Raw genomic sequence first — 20688 nt, forward strand, 5'->3', positions numbered from 1 at the left:
ACCAGCGTTACTTCAAACACTTTCAAATGTTCAAAATGTCCTCCGTTAGCGAGGATACATGCATCCACCCTCCGTCGCATGGAATCCCTGATGCGCTGATGCAGCCCTGGAGAATGGCGTATTGTATCACAGCCGTCCACAATACGAGCACGAAGTCTCAACATTTGGTACCGGGGTTGCGTAGACAAGAGCTTTCAAATGTCCCCATAAATGAAAGTCAAGAGGGTTGAGGTCAGGAGAGCGTGGATGCCATGGAATTGGTCCGCCTCTACCAATCCATCGGTCACCGAATCTATTGTTGAGAAGCGTACGAACACTTCGACTGAAATGTGCAGGAGCTCCATCGTGCATGAACCACATGTTGTGTTGTACTTGTAGAGGCACATGTTGTAGCAGCACAGGTAGAGTATCCCGTATAAAATCATGATAACATGCTCCATTGAGCGTAGGTGGACGAAACTAAAATGAGCTCTAACATGGAAATTAAGCGTTGTATATTTGACATTTGGGCACGCGAACATTGCTACGAGTAAAAGTTCATTAGAAGCCCTTGGAACGATTTCAGTCAAATTTGGTAGGTAGAATTATTGGTCAGAGTCTAGTTAGAATAGGGGTAAGAACGTCCAGACTCCTACTGGGATCAGTGTGATAACGTGGAGAGAGAAGGGAGGACGAGAAGATAGGCGAATATAGGAGGAGATGGACAGAGATAGAGGAGGAAACGAGCAGAGAGAGGAAATAGGAGGAGATGGATACAGTATGGGAGCGGAGGAGGTGGACAGAGGGAGAGATGGTGGGTAGAGATGAAGAGGTGAAGATGATGGACAAGAACATGAGGTATGGATAGAAAAAAGAAGGAAGGAGAGATGGGTAAAGAGAAAAGGGTACATAGAAAGAGGGGGTAAGAATTGGTGGATAGAGAGAGGCGGAAAGAAAAGATGAATAGGAAGAGAGGAGCAGAGAAGACGGACAGAAGAAGGAGGCGACGGTTTAATAGAAGACTGGAATAAACAAATACCCGAGCAACACCGTGTTTCTCAGCTAGTTATTAAATACACTGGACCCGCCTCAGTGGCCGAGGACGCACACAGAGTGGAAATATCCTTCTGACGTTACTGCCGCTCGAGTGATCCCGGTACCTAGTACGACTAGTATAGCAAAACAAACGCTAGTGGCATAAGGCCGGTAAGCGCTCGCTGTACTGACAGTAGAGACAGAGAGACAGACAGACAGAGAGAAAGAAAGAGTGAGTGACGGTGGGTGTGGTGTGGCCGGTGTTGCAGGCTTCAGCGACCCGTACTGCATGCTGGGCATCCAGCCGGGCGGGCTGCAGCCGCCGTCGCCGCAGCCGGGCAGCGGCCAGAGCTCCCGCGAGACGCCGCCGGGCTCCCCGCGCCACGCCTCGGCCGCCGCCACTGGCCGCACGCTCTCCGACAGCGGAGACCCCGACCAGTCGCACAGGGACACCTCGCCGCACGAGAAGCTGCGCAAGCACCACAGGTGACCGACCCCACTCCAACCTAACGCTCGCCCTGCAGCCGAGTCTGTTTAGAAACTGCGCGCCGGACTGCGACTCCAGTGGGAAGGTAGCACAAGATCATGCCCGATAGCACAGTCCTGGCCAGAAGAATACTAGCATCAAACATAGTCCCAGTTTGAGGAAGAAATTTCTGAGAATGTACGTTCGGAGCAGAGCACTCTATGGTAGTTACACATGGACTGCGCAAAAACCCGAACAGAGGAGATTCGAAGCATTTGAGCTGCGGTGCTATAAAATTAGGTTGTCTCATAAGATAACGAGTGAGGACGTTCCCTGGAGAATCGGCGAGGACAGGAATATATGGAAAACAATAACAAGAGGAAGGATCAGGGATAGGACTTTTGTTAAGGCATTAGAGATCAATTCCCATGGTACTGGAGGGACCTAAGAGTAAAAACTGTTGAGCAAGACAGAGACTCGAATATATCCAGCAAATAATTGAACACGTGGGGTGCAGTTCCTACTCTGAGATACAGAGGTTGGCACAGGAGAAGAATTTGTGGCGGACCGCATCAAACCAGTCAGAACGCTGGTAAAAAAATTAAAAATAAAAAAAACCTCAGGTCCCTGAGCAGGACCACAGGGGTCAGTACTGGGCCACTACTATCTCCTTTTTCTTCAGTCTTCTGAGTGGTTTATGCCGTCTGCCACTAATTCCTCTGCTGCGCCAACCTCTTTACCTCACAGCAGCTTTTTCACCCAAAGTCTTCGGTTATTCATTCCATGTAATCCAGTGCCTTTCTTCCGCTACAGGTTTTACGTTCTACAACACCCTCTAGTACAATGGAAATTGTTCTCTGATGTCGTAACTCATTTTCTATAATTCTGTCCCTAATTCTAGTCAGTGTTTTCGATGTATTACTTTCTACGGAAAACGTCCTCATTCCTTACCTTATCAGTCCACTTAATTTTCAACATTCTTCTCTAGCACCACATCTCAGATGCTTCGATACTTTTCTTTCCTGGTTTTCTTACAGTCCATGTTTCACTACCATACGATGCAGTGCTCCAAAGGTACATTCTCAGAAATCTCTTCCTCAAATTAAGGCCTACGAGCGATATCAGCAGATTTCTCATGGCCAGGAATGCCCTTTTTGCCAGTGCTAGTCTGCTTCATATGTTCTCCTTCCTCGTCCATCAAGCATTATTTTGCTGCCTACGTAGCAGAATTCCTTCAATCCATCTGCTCCATGATCACCAATACTGATGTCAAGCTTCTTGCTATTCTCATTTCTGCTACATCTCATTACTTTTATCTTTCTTCGATTCATTCTTAATGTTTACGCTGTACTCATTACATAGCTAATTCCTTTTAGCGAATCCTGTAGTTATTCTTCACTTTCACTGAGATTAACAATATCAGAGAATCATGTCATTGATATCCTTTAAACTTGTATTTTAACTGCACTCTTAAATCTGTAGTTTATTTCCATCACTGCTTCAAATGGTTCAAATGGTTGTAAGCCCTGTGGGCTTAACATCTGAGGTCATCAGACAGGATTCGAACCTGCGACAATAGCAGCAGAGCGGTTCCAGACTGAAACGCCTAGAACCGCTCGGCCACAGCGGCCGTTCTATCACTGCTTCTTCGTTGTATAGATTGAACGGTACGGGTGAAAGACTGCAACTCTGTCTTACACCCATTTTAATCCGAGCCCTTTATTCTTTGTCTTCCAATCTCATTCTTGTATGCTATAGAGAAATACAGGTAGTATATCATATGTGCAAGAATAATGAGGGAACAATAAAAAAGGGATAGCAAGAGCGAAGTGCTCGATTAAAGACGTGCAACATATCGATGCACTTTTTCGCCCTTAATGTGCGACCCCTACATTGAAGAAACAATAATGGAAATAAATGAAAGATTCAAGAGTGGGATTAAAATTCAGTATAAATTGATATGAGGTGTAATATACTGATTCTGCTCGTGGAAAAGAAATAAAGGGCCTGTTCAATGGAATAAAAAGTCAAATTATTACAGAAGATGGATTGACGGAAAACCGAAGAAACGCGAAAGTAACGAGGTGAAGCAGAAACGAGATCACCAATAAACTTAACAATAGATTTCGTAACCTTGAAGTAGATGACATTAAGAAATTCCGCTACCTTTCAAGAAAAGTAACGTAAATGAACAAAGGAAAGAGGGCATAAAAAGCAGACTATCAGAGGCAAAGAGCGCATTTCCGGCCCAAAACTTCTAGTATTGCCTAACATCGCTTTCATTTGATGAGAAATTTCTGATTATGTGCGTTTGGAGAACACAAACATGGCCTGTGGGAAAACCTGAAAAGAAGATAACGCATTTGAGATGTGATCATACAGAAGAATGTCGAAAATTATTGGCACTGGTAACAATGAGGTTCTCCACAGAATCGGCGAAGAAAGGAGTATATGAAGAACATTGACAAGGAGAAGGAAAAGGATGACAGAATGTGCTAAGACGTCAAGAAGTAACTTCCGTGATACTAGAAGGAGTAATCGAAGAAAAAACTGTGTTGGCAAGCAGAGTTTAAAATACATTCAACAAATAATTCAGGACGATGGATGCAAGTTCTACTACTAAATGTGAAGATTCGCACAGGGGAGGGGGTCGTGGGGGGCCGCAGCAAAGAATTCAGAAGACTGATTACCCCAAAAAAACTCTCTGGTTCTATGGAAGGGATTCCCTGATGTGTTGATAAATTTCTTATCGTCCCATCTCTTCTCCCAAGCAGTGCTTCCCACATATTTCTTCCCTCGCTGATTCTGCAGGCAATGCCGTGTTTCTTACCAGTTCAACATACTTTTGTAAGGCAGCGTCTCAGATGCTGCGATTCTCTTCTTTTGTGGTTTTTCCGCGGTCTATTATTCACTTCCATGCAATGCTGTGCTCCAAATGGACATTCGCATACGCTACGGTCGCAGGTTCCAATCCTGCCTCGGGCTTGGATATGTGTGATGTCCTTAGGTTAGTTAGGTTTAAGTAGTTATAAGTTCTAGGGGACTGATAACCTCAGAAGTTATGTCCCATAGTGCTCAGAGCCATTTGAACCATTTGACATTCGCATAGAAGTATTTTTCAGATTAAGTTCTACATTTAATACTAGGGAACTTGTTTTAGCGATGATTGTTCTCTTTGTCCTTGCTACGAATGTATCAAAATTCCTTCATTTCGTCTACCATGTGGTCTATAATTTTATTGTTAAATTTATCGGTAATCGCATTCCTGTTGGTGCTCATTACTTCTACTGTTAACACTCAGTTTCAGAAAAGTTCATTTTTTGCCGTTTATATGTTGCGTCCACCTCGTTTGACCGACAAGAAATATTCAGGTAGTTTTGTAGAACAATTTTAATTAATATGAAGGAATACGTCTGCTCCAACGTGTGTTAAAGACATTGTAAGAAATAATTACTTTAGAAAGACATTTTTATCTTAAATAGGAACAAACAGTATTGAAAAGAAAGTATCTTCTCAAGTATGGAAATAACACGATTTATGGAAAGGTCAAAGGTCTAAACGAAAACAGTCACTTCCTGTGGAAGAAAGAATAAACATAAATATGGTCTAAGATCAAAGGCGTTTAGGAAGGAAACCAACACCACTATAAAATAACCCTAGTAAGTACACAATGCATACACTAGCAAAGATTTAAGTCCCGACGAGACAGCCCACAGTTAAAGCTTTGTACATTTAGTCTCAATGCAAGTTAAAGTCCCAGGACAGTCCAGTTTCAAAGTGCCAGTATGATGGAAGACAGTTAACTTCCGGATGGAAACCAAGACAAGAAATCTTACACATCCACTAACTCATCACTGACGTGAAACACGGCGTCGGCGTTGCGGTGGCTCCTAAGTGAGTTTCTGGTTACTGTAATTGAATGCATTCGGTGCATGGTCCAGTAATCCTACTCTAATCGCACGTCTTGGCTCGTAAGCCGGCCTTAATACAAGCAGGGTGTCAGGATACCGTACACACTAGTTGCAGTCACGTGGTCCGCGAAAAAGCATAGGTCCTTGAGAGTAGCGACTCCTATCAGCGCCTGGGATGTAGCGACCAGCCGGATCGTGGCCGAGTTTCGTCTGTCTGTCGGGAGGCTGGCTCCTAGGAGTTATGTGAACGCTCGCTCGGATGTAAAGTTGGTTGTCTGCTGGGTACATGCAAAGCCTAACCACAGCATTTTTAATATTGGTATTTTGGTGCGTCTGCGATTAAGAAGCATCAGAAGAACAATACAGATGTTGTAAGGAAGGTATGCTTCGCATGCTTTTCCAGTAGATTAGGTGATCAGGATAAATTGTGCCCCCCCCCCCCCCCCCCCCCCGGTTGGTACTGAACGTACTTGCTGAAGGTTCAGAAAAAGCTCAAAAATTAATAAATAAATAAAAAGAAGAGGACGTTAGAGTTGTAGTTACAGTGTTATGGAGAATGTTTCAACTATCCCTGGGAGAAGTTTCCTTTACTCTCAGACTGTCTTTTTGATCTGGGATTTGGAAAACCTTGTTTCATTCCTACTATTAATAAAAGATGGTTACGAGTGAGAGGTAGGCTTGGATATCAATGGGGGAGATTGTATTTTTTTCATAAGCAATTTTTATTTGCTGGAAAATTTCAAGATGTTATATATTTTTAGGAATATAGCGATAGGACATATAAGTCAATGGACACAAAATTCCTATACAGAAAGAAATGTTTTTATGTCGATAGCTCATTAACACCTCTGTTCATATTGAAAAAATGCAGTTTTTTTTCATTGCAGTACCATATGTTTTGTTAATTTTCTGGTTTATAATGTCTAATTGTGAATAAACCATACGTGACATAAAAAATTGAACTCAGATTCGATGTTAGTCTAAAGAACCGTGAGATTAAGCTAAAACCTACTTCCCAACTCGCAATATGTGACATTGTGCTACGAACCTGCATGACCGAGCAGTCAACAAGTCTGACCTTGGCGCGCTAGTTGCCCGGGGCCTCCGTGAACCTACATGGAGTTCAGTATGAGCTTTCTCAGCTCACAGATTGCATATTCACAGTACAGACAAGCAAACCAGATCAGCGCGTGTGCCATGCGGGATAGCCGCGAAAGCGCCTTGTCACGGTTCAAACGGTTCCCTCAGTCGGAGGTTCGAGTCCGCCCTCGGGCATGAGTGTTGTCCTTAGCGAAAGTTAGTTTGCGTAGTGTGTAAGCCTAGGGACCGAAGACCTCAGTAGTTTGATCCCATAGGAACTTACTACAAAGTTCCAATTTTTCAACGCGTGCGGCGAAAGGACACAACGATAAACAGCAGTCTCGATAGGCTATGACCCTACCACAGACGAATACCGACATGTGTTCGTAGGCGTTCCTCTATCTTAGACGCGTTGTAACACCATCTTCTCACAAACAAACAACATAAATCCGTTGCTTTATCTTTCCTTATATACAGAATGTAGATGGAATTATTTCTACCTAGTTTGTCTTGCTGAGCTGAAATACTATGTCGCCAAAATAAAACTGGTTCTGAAAGTGTTAATGGCATTTCGCGACTACGCAACGTAAACAGAATTGGATGATAAGAAAACCACTGTGAACACCAGAGCACAGTGGGCTATATGCTGACACAGGATTTCATCCTCTCCCTCCTCTAATCATCATGCAAAACAAACATGATAGCACTATGCACAAACCCATTACAGTCATCTACACAGAACAGATATACTTCATTTATTAAAACTAAAACAATACACAAACATTTTTACTGCCTAGACCAGAATTTACATTAGACAATTACAGAATGATGAGTAATTTCGCTTGTTCATGGCAACCATCTTCAGATCCATAAACGAGCGTTAGAAAAATTCTTTGCAACGTAATATACTGCTTACTAAGGTTATCCGTCACAGTATATACAGGAAGAGCCTACTCCATTAGTAAAATGAGCATACATCGTAATAGACTTTGCAACGTTTTATGGGCAATATTTTACTGCTTCGAAGTAAGTTACCTTTCAAATCTTAAATTTAGGTGAGTGCGCACTGAACAACATCAACAGAGAACATCATGGAAAAATGCATTCGTATTAAAAGACAACCAGACTAAGAGACTATTAATTTTTGAAAACATCATTAAGGGTGAACGAGGTCGTAACACTGCAAAAATAAATACAACTACCTTAGCAACAAAAATGTTGTACATGAATCCAAATACTTATGAAATTTTGGAATAGCAGACAAAGATACAATTAAAGACTAGGAGTCTATCCAATGAGGTAAAATGACAAAGTGCCACGTATAAAAGAACACATTAAAATTTCGGTAACTTCAGTGGTATAAACACACACCAAAATCTTACGAAACACTGTTTAAAAAAGGGGGGGGGGAAGGGCACTTGCACAAGTAAAATTACATCAGTCGTCCATTAAATGCATTTGTAAAAGAAGTAATACAGTGAAAAAGCTTTCTGAAAGGGCAGCAAAGATTAATAACTGTTCCACACCTGTAAAAAATTGTCCAAGCGGTACGTACTAATGTTAAGAAATGAACCTACATCTACATCTACATGATTACTCTGCAATTCACATTTAAGTGCTTGGCGGAGGGTTCATCGAACCACAATCATACTATCTCCCTACCATTCCACTCCCGAAGAGCGCGCGGGAAAAACGAACACCTAAACCTTTCTGTTCGAGCTCTGATTTCTCTTATTTTATTTTGATGATCATTCCTACCTATGTAGGTTGGGCTCAACAAAATATTATCGCATTCGGAAGAGAAAGTTAGTGACTGAAATTTCGTAAACAGATCTCGGCGTGACCAAAAACGTCTTTGCTTTAATGACTTCAATCCCAACTGGCTTATCATATCTGCCGCACTTTCTCCCCTATTACGAGATAATACAAAACGAGCTGCCCTTTTTTGCACCCTTTCGATGTCCTCCGTCAATCCCACCTGGTAAGGATCCCACACCGCGCAGCAATATTCTAACAAAGGACGAACAAGTGTAGTGTAAGCTGTCTCTTTAGTGGACTCGTTGCATCTTCTAAGTGTCCTGCCAATGAAACGCAACCTTTGGCTCGCCTTCATCACAATATTATCTATGTGTTCTTTCCAAATGAGGTTGTTCGTAATTTTAACACCCAGGTACTTAGTTGAATTGACAGCCTTGAGAATTGTACTGTTTATCGAGTAATCGAATTCCAACGGATTTCTTTTGCAACTCATGTGGATCACCTCACACTTTTCGTTATTTAGCGTCAACTGCCACCTGCCTCACCACACAGCAATCTTTTCTAAATCGCTTTGCAACTGATACTGGTCTTCGGATGACCTTACTAGACGGTAAATTACAGCATCATCTGCGAACAGACTAAGAGAACTGCTCAGATTGTCACCCAGGTCATTTATATAGATCAGGAACAGCAGAGGTCCCAGGACGCTTCCCTGGGGAACACCTGATATCACTTCAGTTTTACTCGATGATTTGCCGTCTATTACTACGAACTGCGACCTTCCTGACAGGAAATCACAAATCCAATCACGCAACTGAGACGATACCCCATAGGACCGCAGCTTGATTAGAAGTCGCTTGTGAGGAGCGGTGTCAAAAGCTTTCCGGAAATCTAGAAATACGGAATCAGCTTGAGATCCCCTGTCGATAGCGGCCATTACTTCGTGCGAATAAAGAGCTAGCTGCGTTGCACAAGAACGATGTTTTCTGAAACCATGCTGATTACGTACCACTAGATTGTTCCCTTCGAGGTGATTCATAATGTTTGAATACACTATATGCTCCAAAACCCTACTGCAAACCGACGTCAATGATATAGGTCTTTAGTTCGATGGATTACTCCTACTACCCTTCTTAAACACTGATGCGACCTGCGCAATTTTCCAATCTGCAGGTACAGATCTATCGGCGAGCGAGCGGTTGTGTGTAATTGCTATAAACGGTTCAAATGGTTCTGAGCACTATGGTCGTCAGTCCCCTAGAACTTAGAACTACTTAAACCTAACTAACCTAAGGACAGCACACAACACCCAGCCATCACAAGGCAGAGAAAATTCCTGACCCCACCGGGAATCGAACCCGGGAACCCGGGCGTGGGAAGTGAGAACGTTACCGCACGACCACGAGATGCGGGCTATAATTGTTAAGTAGGGAGCTATGGTATCAGCGTAGCTGAAAGGAACCTAATCGGTATATAATTACAGCTGCCATAAAAAAAATAGAGAACCACACCCTGATTGATAAGAGTAATCCATCAACACACACAAAATAGCCATCGTTATATTATATTTACACGCTGTTCACAGAGTATCTGTTCCTCTAACTCTGTGTAAAAGCATGTACTGGCGCGCCTCCTGGCTGTTCTATTGATTACTTCTGCCAGGTCAGAGCGAGTCCTTGCATAGTTCAGTTGTTCTTGTCAGTCCGGCTGGGTCATTTTCATTTTATTTCTGTCAGCCAAGAGTACTTGTAACGCAACAATGTCTGTTTTATGTGGTATGATGCATTACTATCCTAACAACACGGGTATGATTTTCTCCTTATTTTTATACCTGTTGTTGACATAGATTCATCTCTTAGTATTAGTACGTATTATTTGAACAATTTTTTACAGGTGTGGAACAGTTTTTAATTATTGTTGCCGTTGAATAATACTTTCGCACAGTATCACCTGTTTTACAAATGAGTATTATGTATAACTGATCCAATTTTACTTATGAAACTTCCCCTTCCTCTGTTTTTACTTACATCTTGGAAGATGGTACGTATTTATTTTTGGTGTTCCACCTGAATTTTAGTGTCTTCATATCATTTTACATTTATATACGGTATCTTTTATACGCGTATGTTGTCTGTTTTACCATACAGGATAGATTCCTTTTTACGATACAGGATAGATTCCTAGTCTTGTAATTATGTCTCTATCTGTTATGTTAAAATTTCAAGGTTACTTGGCTTCATTGGCTTCATGTACAATATTTTTATTGTTAAGATACTTGTTATTTCTTCAGCGTTACAACCCGATTCGCCATTGGTGATGCCTTTAACGTCAATATTAATAGTCTCGTTGTTTTTTAATGCGAATGCATTTTGGGATGATATTTACCTTTGGTACTGCTCAGTGCATATTCACCTGCATTTATGATTTGAACGGTAGGCTACTTACAAGATAGTAAAGTATTACCAGTATAACGCTGTAAAGTCGACTGGAATATACGTAAATTTTACTAGTGGACTAAGCTCTCCATATCTACATTATGTGATTAAAAGTATCCAGACACCTGGCTTTAAATGACTTACAAGTTCGTGGCGCCCTCCATCGGTAATGCTGGAATTCAATATGGTGTTGGCCTACCCTCAGAATTGATGATAGCTACCACTCTCGTAGGCATACATTCAGTCAGGTGCTGGAAGGATTCTTGGGGAATGGTAGCCCATTCTGCACGGAGTGCTGCACTGAGGAGAGGTATCGTTGTTGGTCGGCGAGGACTGGCTCGAAGTCGGCGTTCCAAAACATCCCAAAGGTGTTCTGTAGGATTCAGGTCAGGATTCTATGCAGACCACTCCATTACAGGGATGTTATTGTCGTGTAACCCCTTCGCCACAGGCCGTGAATTATGAATAGGTGCTCGATCATGTTGAAAGAAGCAGTCGCCATCCCCAAATTGCTCTTTAACTGTGTGCTGTGATAGTTCCACGCAAAACAACAAGGGGTTCAAGCCTCCTCCATGGAAAATACGACCACACCATAACACCACCGCCTCCGAATTTTACTGCTGGCACTTCAAACTCTGGCAGATGACGTTCTCCGGGCATTCGCTATACCCACACCCTCCCATCGGGTAGCCACATTGTGTACCGTGATTCGTCACTCGACACAACGTTTTCCCACTGTTCAGTCGTCCAATGTTTACGCTCCTTACACAACGCGAGACGTCATTTGGCCTTTACCGGCGTGATATGTGGCTTATGAGCAGCCGCTCGACCATGAAATCCAAGTTTCCTCACCTCCAGCCTAACTGTCATTGTACTTGCGGTGGATTCTGAAGCAGATTGGAATTCCTGTGTGATGGTCTGGATAGATGTCTGCCTATTACACATTACGACCCTCTTCAACTGTTGGTGGTCACTGTCAGTCAACAAAGAGGTCGGCCTCTGCGCTTTTGTGCTGTACGTGCCCCGTCACGTTTCTACTTTACCATAACATTGGAAACACTGGACCTAGGGATGTTTAGGAATGTGAAAATCTCGCTTACTGACCTATGACACAAGTGACACGCAGTCACCTGACCACGTTCCAAGACCTTGAGTTCCGCACAGCGCCCCATTCTCCTCTCTCACGATATCTAATGACTACTGAGGTTGCTGACTTTGAGTACTTGGCGCAGAGAAAAACGTATGTTTTTGCGCGTGTCCGGATACTTGTAATCACATGGTGTGTTTTGTGTCGGCTTTAACATTTTAAAACGGAATATTATTTTCTCAAGAATTTTTCCCGGGCGATTGTTATTCTGCTTATGTAGAGATTTCAAGATGTTGGTTACACACAACTGAAACTAGCCATCAAGTAGTAATTACTTGATATAAATCGGAGTGTAAGCAATAAACGTTTTTGACATAAATATTTTCTTTTCATTTTAATAAATTACGTTAAGACTCTGTCTTATTTCCTAGTAATGTCATGCCTCACAGATACACTTCAGAAAAAGCTTTCATATACGTCGAGAAATGGGACCTTTGTGCATAGAAAATTAAAAGCCTTTCCAAATAGGCAGCCGAAAAATCCCTAGATTCTCAGTCTACAACGAACATATGACTCTTTCTTTTCACAGAGCACAACGTATCAACGTATGAGTAGTTGAACGTGTCCTGTAGATATCTGCCGGCCTGGGTGGCCGAGCGGTTCTAGGCTCTACAGTCTGGAACCGCGCGACGGCTGCGGTCGCAGGTTCGAATCCTGCATAGGGCATGGATGTGTGTGACGTCCTTAGGTTAGTTAGGTTTAAGTAGTTCTAAGTTCTAGGGGACTGATGACCTCAGAAGTTAAGTCCCATAGTGTTCAGAGCCATTTGAACCATTTTTTGTAGGTGTCTCTGTTTCGTGATGTTACACAAAACGCTTATCAAACGTTCAGGCAAGTTTACCAAACTTGTTGTGTTCGCTATTCATTGTGCTACTGATTACCCACCTTTGTCGGCGGCCAGTGAGAGAGCAGATTTCGTTGTGTGTTGGCAGCTTCCGGCTGAGCTTCAAGCGGAAGGAGCACGGCTACGGCCGGGAGCGGCGCGACACCATCCACCGCGACAGCCTGTCCGCCGCCGTGCCCGCCAAGTTCATACGCGCCACCAGCGTCAAGCCGCAGACGCTCAACCCGCGCTGGAACGAGAAGTTTCGCTTGTGAGTAGCTCCATCTTCTACCCCGACTCCGTCAACACCCAGTTAATCCCACTCTAAACATCTCGTGGCCAGCGCCTACCGCCCGCATTTACAGCAGTTCTACGCGATAAAGTGTGTCAGGTGGACTTCTCAGTGTACCATTCATTTTCCGCAGCTGATCGGAGTTTGGATAGTAGTAGTTACGATCCCGAGCCCGTTGGAGGCTTGGAGTGTTGATTGGTACTGCGCTTCAAAGGTCGATATCTGGAGGCCTCTAGAAGGCTTTGATGGAGCGATTTAACCCTGAAATCGATTGCACATGAGTTAATAAATTTTCAAAGAACGCACCTGTAAGGGCAGGTGAATCAAGTCCACAATTATTACAGCTGAACCAAATGAAACTACGTTGTTCCACATATATTTTCAAGCCTCAAACATTTATGATGTATACAGGGTGTCACCTAACATTACCACTGGATACATTTCGTAAACCACATCAAATACTGACGAATCGATTCCACACACCGAACGTGAGGAGAGAGGCTAGTGTAACTGGTTAATACAAACCATGAAAAATGCGCGGAAGTATGTTTTTTAACACAAACCTACGTTTTTTTAAATGGAACCCCGTTAGTTTTGTTAGCACATCTGAACATATAAACAAATACGTAATCAGTGCCGTTTGTTGCATTGTAAAATGTCAATTACATCCAGAGATATTGTAATCTAAAATTTACGCTTGAGTACCACTCCTCCACTGTTCGATCGTGTGTATCGGAGAGCACCGAATTACGTAGGGATCCAAAGGGAACGGTGATGGACCTTAGGTACAGAAGAGACTGGAACAGCACAATACGCCCACATGCTAACACCTTTTTATTGGTCTTTTTCACTAACACACATGTACATTACCATGGAGGGTGAGGTACACGTACACACGTGGTTTCCGTTTTCAATTACGGAGTGGAATAGAGTGTGTCCCGACATGTCAGGCCAATAGATGTTCAATGTGGTGGCCATCATTTGCTGCACACAATTGCAATCTCTGGCGTAATGAATGTCGTACACGGAGCAGTACATCTGGTGTAATGTAGCCACAGGCTGCCACAATACGTTGTTTCATATCCTCTGGGGTTGTAGGCACATCACGGTACACATTCTCCTTTAACGTACCCCACAGAAAGAAGTCCAGAGGTGTAAGATCAGGAGAACGGGCTGGCCAATTTATGCGTCCTCCACGTCCTATGAAACGCCCGTAGAACATCCTGTCAAGGGTCAGCCTAGTGTTAATTGCGGAATGTGCAGGTGCACCATCATGCTGATACCACATACGTCGACGGGTTTCCAGTGGGACATTTGCGAGAAACGTTAGCAGATCATTCTGTAGAAACGCGATGTATGTTGCAGCTGTTTGGGCCCCTGCATTGAGGTGAGGTCCAATGAGGTGGTCGCCAATGATTCCGCACCATACATTTATAGTCCACGGTCGCTGTCGCTCTACCTGTCTGAGCCAGCGAGGATTGTCCACGGACCAGTAATGCATGTTCCGTATATTCACTGACCCGTGGTTTGTGAAACCCGCTTCATCGGTAAACAGGTAGAACTGCAACGCATTCTCTGTTAATGCCCATTCACAGAATTGCACTCGATGATTAAAGTCATCACCATGTAATTGCTGATGTAGCGACGCATGAAACGGGTGAAAGCGGTGATGATGCAGTATGCGCATGACACTACTTTGACTCGGTCCACCGGCTCTCGCAATGTCCCATATACTCATGTCTGGGTTCATGGCAACAACAGCTAACACACCAACTGCACCCGCTTCTCCTGTGACGGGCCTGTTACGGACCCGTTTGCTTGCTACGACCACACCTGTTGCATACAGTTGGCGGTAGATGTTTTGCAATGTGCGGCACGTTGGATGCTCTCTGTTCGGGTACCGTTCTGCATACACCCTGCAGACTTCAGCTGCATTTCGTCGACACTCGCCATAGATGAGTATCGTCTCCGACTTTTCAGAGTTCGAATACATCATGGTCACGGTTCCTACAACACTACACTATCACAGACGTCTGGTAACACGGTCTACTACAGTTGGTCTGCGAGCGCAGACAAATGCAGAATAACAATAGCAGCAAGCGCTACATGCGGACACTACGACAGCTAGACCAAACCACAACAGTGCACTACAGCCACACTCGTAAAGACGGTCGTCATCGTAAACATGTCCCTGCAGATGCTGCTCGCCAACCGTGGCCCGTGTTTGTTGCAACACGCAACTGAACGTCGGAGGTTTCAAGCGCCAACTTTAGGTTACAATATCTCCGGATGTAATTAACATTTTAGAATGCAACAAACAGCACTGATTACGTATTTGTTTATATGTTCAGATGTGCTAGCAAAACTAACGTGGTTCCATTAAAAAAAGTAGGTTTGTGTTAAAAAACATACTTCCGTGCATTTTTGTATGGTTTGTATTAAACAATTACACTAGCCCCTCTCCTCACGTTCGGTCTGTGGAATCGGTTCGTCAGTATTTGATGTAGTTTACGAAATATATCCAGCGGTAACGTTAGGTGACTCACCCTGTATAAGCAGACTGAAGAGACGAATGGAAATTTGTACAAAGGCCGAGATTAGAACCCAGATTCCCCTAAATGCAAACAGCATTGCAGAGGCTCTCCAGTTGTATTGGAATAGCACCTCAGCACCGAATCAAATGGGCGATCAGCCTGAAACCCAGGCATAGGTCCCTTAATAAAATGAAATAGAATGGTTCCAGAGGTATTTCAAGTTTCAGACATCTATGATGTGTATATGTGTACCAACTCCGGTACTCAAACACAGGTCTCCTGCTCACAGTAATTTAATCGATTAAAGCCCCTGTATCTGGGTTTCAGGCAAGATCCCCTGTTCTATTTTATGCTGTAGTGGTATTCCCATACAGTTAGATGGCCTCTGAAATTCTGTTTTAGTTTAGGGAGAATACCAAGTAAACTGAAATGGGAATGGGAGTTTGGAGTCCGTGCAGTGGTGCAAAACTACTGTGCCAGCGTGGTGTAATGGTTAGTGCGACGGCCTAGTGAGCTGGATACCCAGGTTCGAATCCCAGGCTTGGTAAAAATTTTCATTAGTCTCTTCAGTATGTATTAGAGATGAGCTTCTGTCTTACCATCCCGCTTAGAAATCTGTAACATAAAGAGGTTTCACCCATAAGATTCTCACATTCGGATTTAGAACAAACAGAGCTAACGCCTGTATGCTATCTCCTTAGTACGATATACAGAGTGTTACAAAAAGGTACGGCCAAACCTTCAGGAAACATCCCTCACACACAAATAAAGAAAAGATGTTTTGTGGACATGTGTCCGGAAACGCTTAATTTCCATGTTAGAGCTCATTTTAGTTCAGTCAGTATGTACTGTACTTCCTCGATTCACCGCCAGTTGGCCCACTGTATGGTGCTACGGGACAACCAGTTGTTTCCGTACCATGTACAGCGTGTGCAGGCACTATCAGCAGCTTATTGGCCTCCACGGGTACACTTCTGCGAATGGTTCATCCAACAATGTGCCAATCCTCATTTCAGTGCAAATGTTCTCTTTACGGATGAGGCTTCCTTCCAACGTGATCAAATTGTAAATTTTCACAATAAACATATGTGGGCGGACGAGAATCCGCACGCAATTGTGCCATCACGTCATCAACACAGACTTTCTGTGAACGTTTGGGCAGGCATTGTTGGTGATGTCTTGATTGGGCCCCATGTTCTTCCACCTACGCTCAGTGGGTCACTTTATCATTATTTCATACGCGATACTCTACCTGTGCTGCTAGAACATGTTCCTTTACAAGTACGACACAACATGTGATTCATGCACGATGAAGCTCCTGCACATTTCAGTCGAAGATTTCGTACGCTTCTCAACAACAGATAAGATGACCGATGGATTGTTAGAGGTGGACCAATTTCATGGCCTCCACGCTCTCCTGACCCCAACCCTCTTGACTTTCATTTATGGGGGCATTTGAAAGCTCTTGTCTACGCAACCCCGGTACCAAATGTTGAGACTTCGTGCTCTATTGTGGACGGCTGTGATACAATACGCCATTCTCCAGGGCTGCATCAGCGCATCAGGGATTCCATGCGACGGAGGGTGGATGCATGTATCCTCGCTACCGGAGGACATTTTGAACATTGCCTGTAACAAAGTGTTTGAAGTCACGCTGATTTGTTCTGTTGCTGTGTATTTCCATTCTATGATTAACGTGATTTGAAAAGAAGTAATAAAATGAGCTCTAACATGGAAAGTAAGCGTTTCCGGACACATGTCCACATAACATATTTTCTTTCTTTGTATGTGAGGAATGTTTCCTGAAAGTTTGGCCGTGCCTTTTTTTAACACCCTGTATATGTATTTATTTTGAAATTTCTTCTTTTACTTATTTGTATTTTAATTATTGCATCTCTTCTAACTTTATTGACATACTGCGCTAAACAGTTCCTGAGAGGATAAGAAACAAAGTATATCATACGGAAAGATGGCCGGAAATGCTTTCCAAAGGAGGTGTATCCAGTTGAAGGTATAGATAAAACATCTCTGACAGCGTAGATTTCAACCATTCAAAGTACACGCGTGAACATGCCAGACTTTGTAATGTTCTGTCTCTAATAGGGTTTCAGCTTCACAGTCAATAGAGCAGGGAGCTGGGGCACCATGCAAAAGTGAAGTGACAGGACGACAACCGCAGCGGTCAATAGTTTGTATAAATGTTAACTTAGAACACATCACTTTGTTGGTGTTAATGCCCAGCCTACACTCAGGAATCGATCAAATCCACGTGTAACCGGTATTGCGAGGAAAGTATTTCAGTACCTTGTTCCCTGTAACTCACAAACTGAACCTGTATTGAGAATCGATCTCGTGTCGTTTGTAGACAATGGATGTTGAAGCACAGTACTGATTATCAGAGGCGTAAGGAGGCGATTCTCAGCCTTTGGCATAAATGCGCCCTTCTACCTCCCCGCCGGCCGTTGTGGCCGAGCGTTTCTTGGCGCTTCAGTCTGGAACCGCGCGATCGCTACGGTCGCAGGTTCGAATCCTGCCTGGGGTAGGGATGTGTGTGATGTCCTTAGGTTAGTTAGGTTTAAGTAGTTCTAAGTTCTAGGGGACCGATGACCTCCGATGTTAAGTCCCATAGTGCTCAGAACCATTTGAACAATTTTTCTCCCTCCACATTCCTCACTTCCCCCTCCTAACTCTACCTTCACAATTTTTCTGCTTAGATGTAATAAATTTTATAAAATTTTTATAATTTTTTAAGTACCTGGTGGTTATAATTAAAGTGCAGGTACCCGCGGAGGTCCAGTGTGGGCTGTAATCATAATAGGGCAGCGAAACTTGGTAGATCAGCTAATACGTTGACGCAGAACTGATTTACTCTGGAAAAAAAATTAATTCCTACTTTGGCCACCAGGTGAAAATCTGGTGCTGTACAGCATCTCGTCGACGTCTCCGGCGCTCATACTGAACAAACTCTGTTAAAGGTGCTTAATTTGTTAAAGTATATTTAAATTGGTTAAAGTAGATTTACGGTGTTGGCGTCTCTTCCGCTGCGTGCTGCTAGTGGCATTTCGTTTCCATTAGTCGTAGTCAATCGGGTGATAGTATACAGTTGCCAATGAGAACAGCATCACATTTATTTCGTGATGTACTGAACAATTGTACATACAATGCTCCAAATAAATGCAGTAAACGGTAAAATAAACTCTACGACCAAACAAAGGTGCACCACGAAGGAATCATCCGAATGGGAAGGGAACCGGTTGATGTATATGTACAGACAAAAGATCATGATTTCAGAAAAGCTGTATGATTTATTCAAGAAAAAGACCTTCACACATTGAGAAAGATAATAATGCGTTGATTACCTCTGGACCAGGTGCCAACAGTTATTCGGCTTGGCATTCATTGATAGACATGTTGGATATCCTCCTGAGAGATATCTTGCCAAATTCTGTCCAATTGGCGCGTTAGATCGTGACTCTGCCCATAATGCTCAAAACTTTCTCAATGGGGCAGAGATCCGGTGACCTTGCTAGCCACGTTATGGTTTGGCAAGCACGGAGACAAGCAGTTGAAAAACTCGCCGTGTGGGGGTGAGTATTCTCTTGCTGCAATGTAAGCCCGGAATGACTAGCCATCAAAGCCAACAAAATGGGGCGCCGAATATCCTTAGATGTACCACTGTGCTCTAAGGGTGCCACGGATGACAACCAAAGGGATCCTGTTACGAAAAGAAATGGCACCCCATTTTATCACTCCTGATTGTCGAGCCGTATGGCACGCGACGGTCAGGTTGGGACCCCAAAGCTGTCCGGGGCGTCTCCAGACACATCTTCCGCCTGGACTCCCATTAACTGGAGCATAATTGTCTTCAGTGAGAAGTCACTCTTCGAAATGATCCCCGATGACTGGCGAAGACATGCCTAGAGACAGTCCGGGACAGTGGTAGGATGTTTCAGTGAACACCTCGGACTTTTAAGTAATTTCAAAAATATGTCCTGGGTTGGACTAAACAAAATAGCAATATGTTCTGGATTCGACCCAGAAAAATATGGCAAGCCTCTATGTAGAGAAAAATTAATAAACAGTAGACAGTATAAGATAATTGGCAAGCATAAATCGCCAATCCTAATTAGATGTTCTTCGACGCATTCTTAATTTGGCAGCATAATTTATTTTAAGCCTACAACACGATAAAGAGCATTAATGAACCTAAAAACTGAGGTGGGCTATCACTTACATTTCAATAACAAAAATTCAGCAATGTCTGATCTGCGACACTTATCGCAACGAAGCTAAATACTCTCTTCAAAGCCTTAAACAATGTTCATTATACACGTATGATTCAAATTAAGTGTGAACAGCAGTCACGATACTTTTGAATGTGGTCCGTCTAAAATATATAATAACATTCAAAATCTACAGAGTGCTTACGAGCAAACTTTACACCGGATCGAAGTCTCGTAATCTTAGGAGCAGCGTATGTTGCCGACAGAAAATATGTTCTGTACAGCTGAATTCTTACTCTACTTAAATCATATACCTTAAGTTTTGGTGCCCTGAGGGACTAGAAATTAAAATATTTTTTCACTTAAAGCACAGGTGTTTGTTATGTTATTATCGTTTAGTTGCGAGGAAATAAACTACCTACGAAAAAGAAAGATTCCATTATCCTAGCATAATGACAGACTAAATTTTGTTGACTGCAGATAGGAATAAGTTGAAATGGCTCTGAGCACTATGGGACTATGGAACTGAAGTCATCAGTTCCCTAGAACTTAGAACTACTTAAACCTAACTAACCTAAGGACATCACACACATCCATGCCCGAGGCTGGATTCGAACCTGCGACCGAAGCGGTCGCGCGGCTCCAGACTGTAGCGCCCTAGGAATAAGTAAAATACAATTAATTCTCATGCAGAAGAGTTGGTATCTGGGACATCTGCATCTGAGAGGCATGATTAATTAATTTGATTCCATTCGTCATGCAGAATTCTGAAGCTCTTGTGTTTGCGAAATAAATATGGCTTCCTTCAAATGGCCACCTGAAAAAGCAAAAGTATCCGTTTTTGCATAAAACGGATATCAATATATTAATTAGCTACAGAGAAAAATTCTATAGCTGGGTGTGACTGCTGTATTTAGTCCTGGTATAATTAATATAATGAGTACCTTTCGTTTATTTCTATAGGGTATTGTGTTCACTTGCTCCCTTGTCCGCATTATTCTTCTG

General features: G+C 43.2%; 1 protein-coding gene across 1 annotated transcript in view; it reads left to right on the plus strand.

The window, feature by feature from the left end:
* LOC126353909 (BAI1-associated protein 3) overlaps window positions 1–20688 on the plus strand; it is a 1859046-nt gene that overhangs the window by 1482612 nt on the left and 355746 nt on the right. The window contains exons 9-10 of the mRNA XM_050003139.1: window positions 1284–1500; window positions 12744–12905. Coding sequence (XP_049859096.1) covers window positions 1284–1500; window positions 12744–12905 — 379 coding nt within the window. The remainder of the gene's footprint in view (window positions 1–1283; window positions 1501–12743; window positions 12906–20688) is intronic.

Source organism: Schistocerca gregaria, chromosome 3 (assembly GCF_023897955.1).
Source record: "Schistocerca gregaria isolate iqSchGreg1 chromosome 3, iqSchGreg1.2, whole genome shotgun sequence".
Taxonomy (NCBI): Eukaryota; Metazoa; Arthropoda; class Insecta; order Orthoptera; family Acrididae; genus Schistocerca; species Schistocerca gregaria.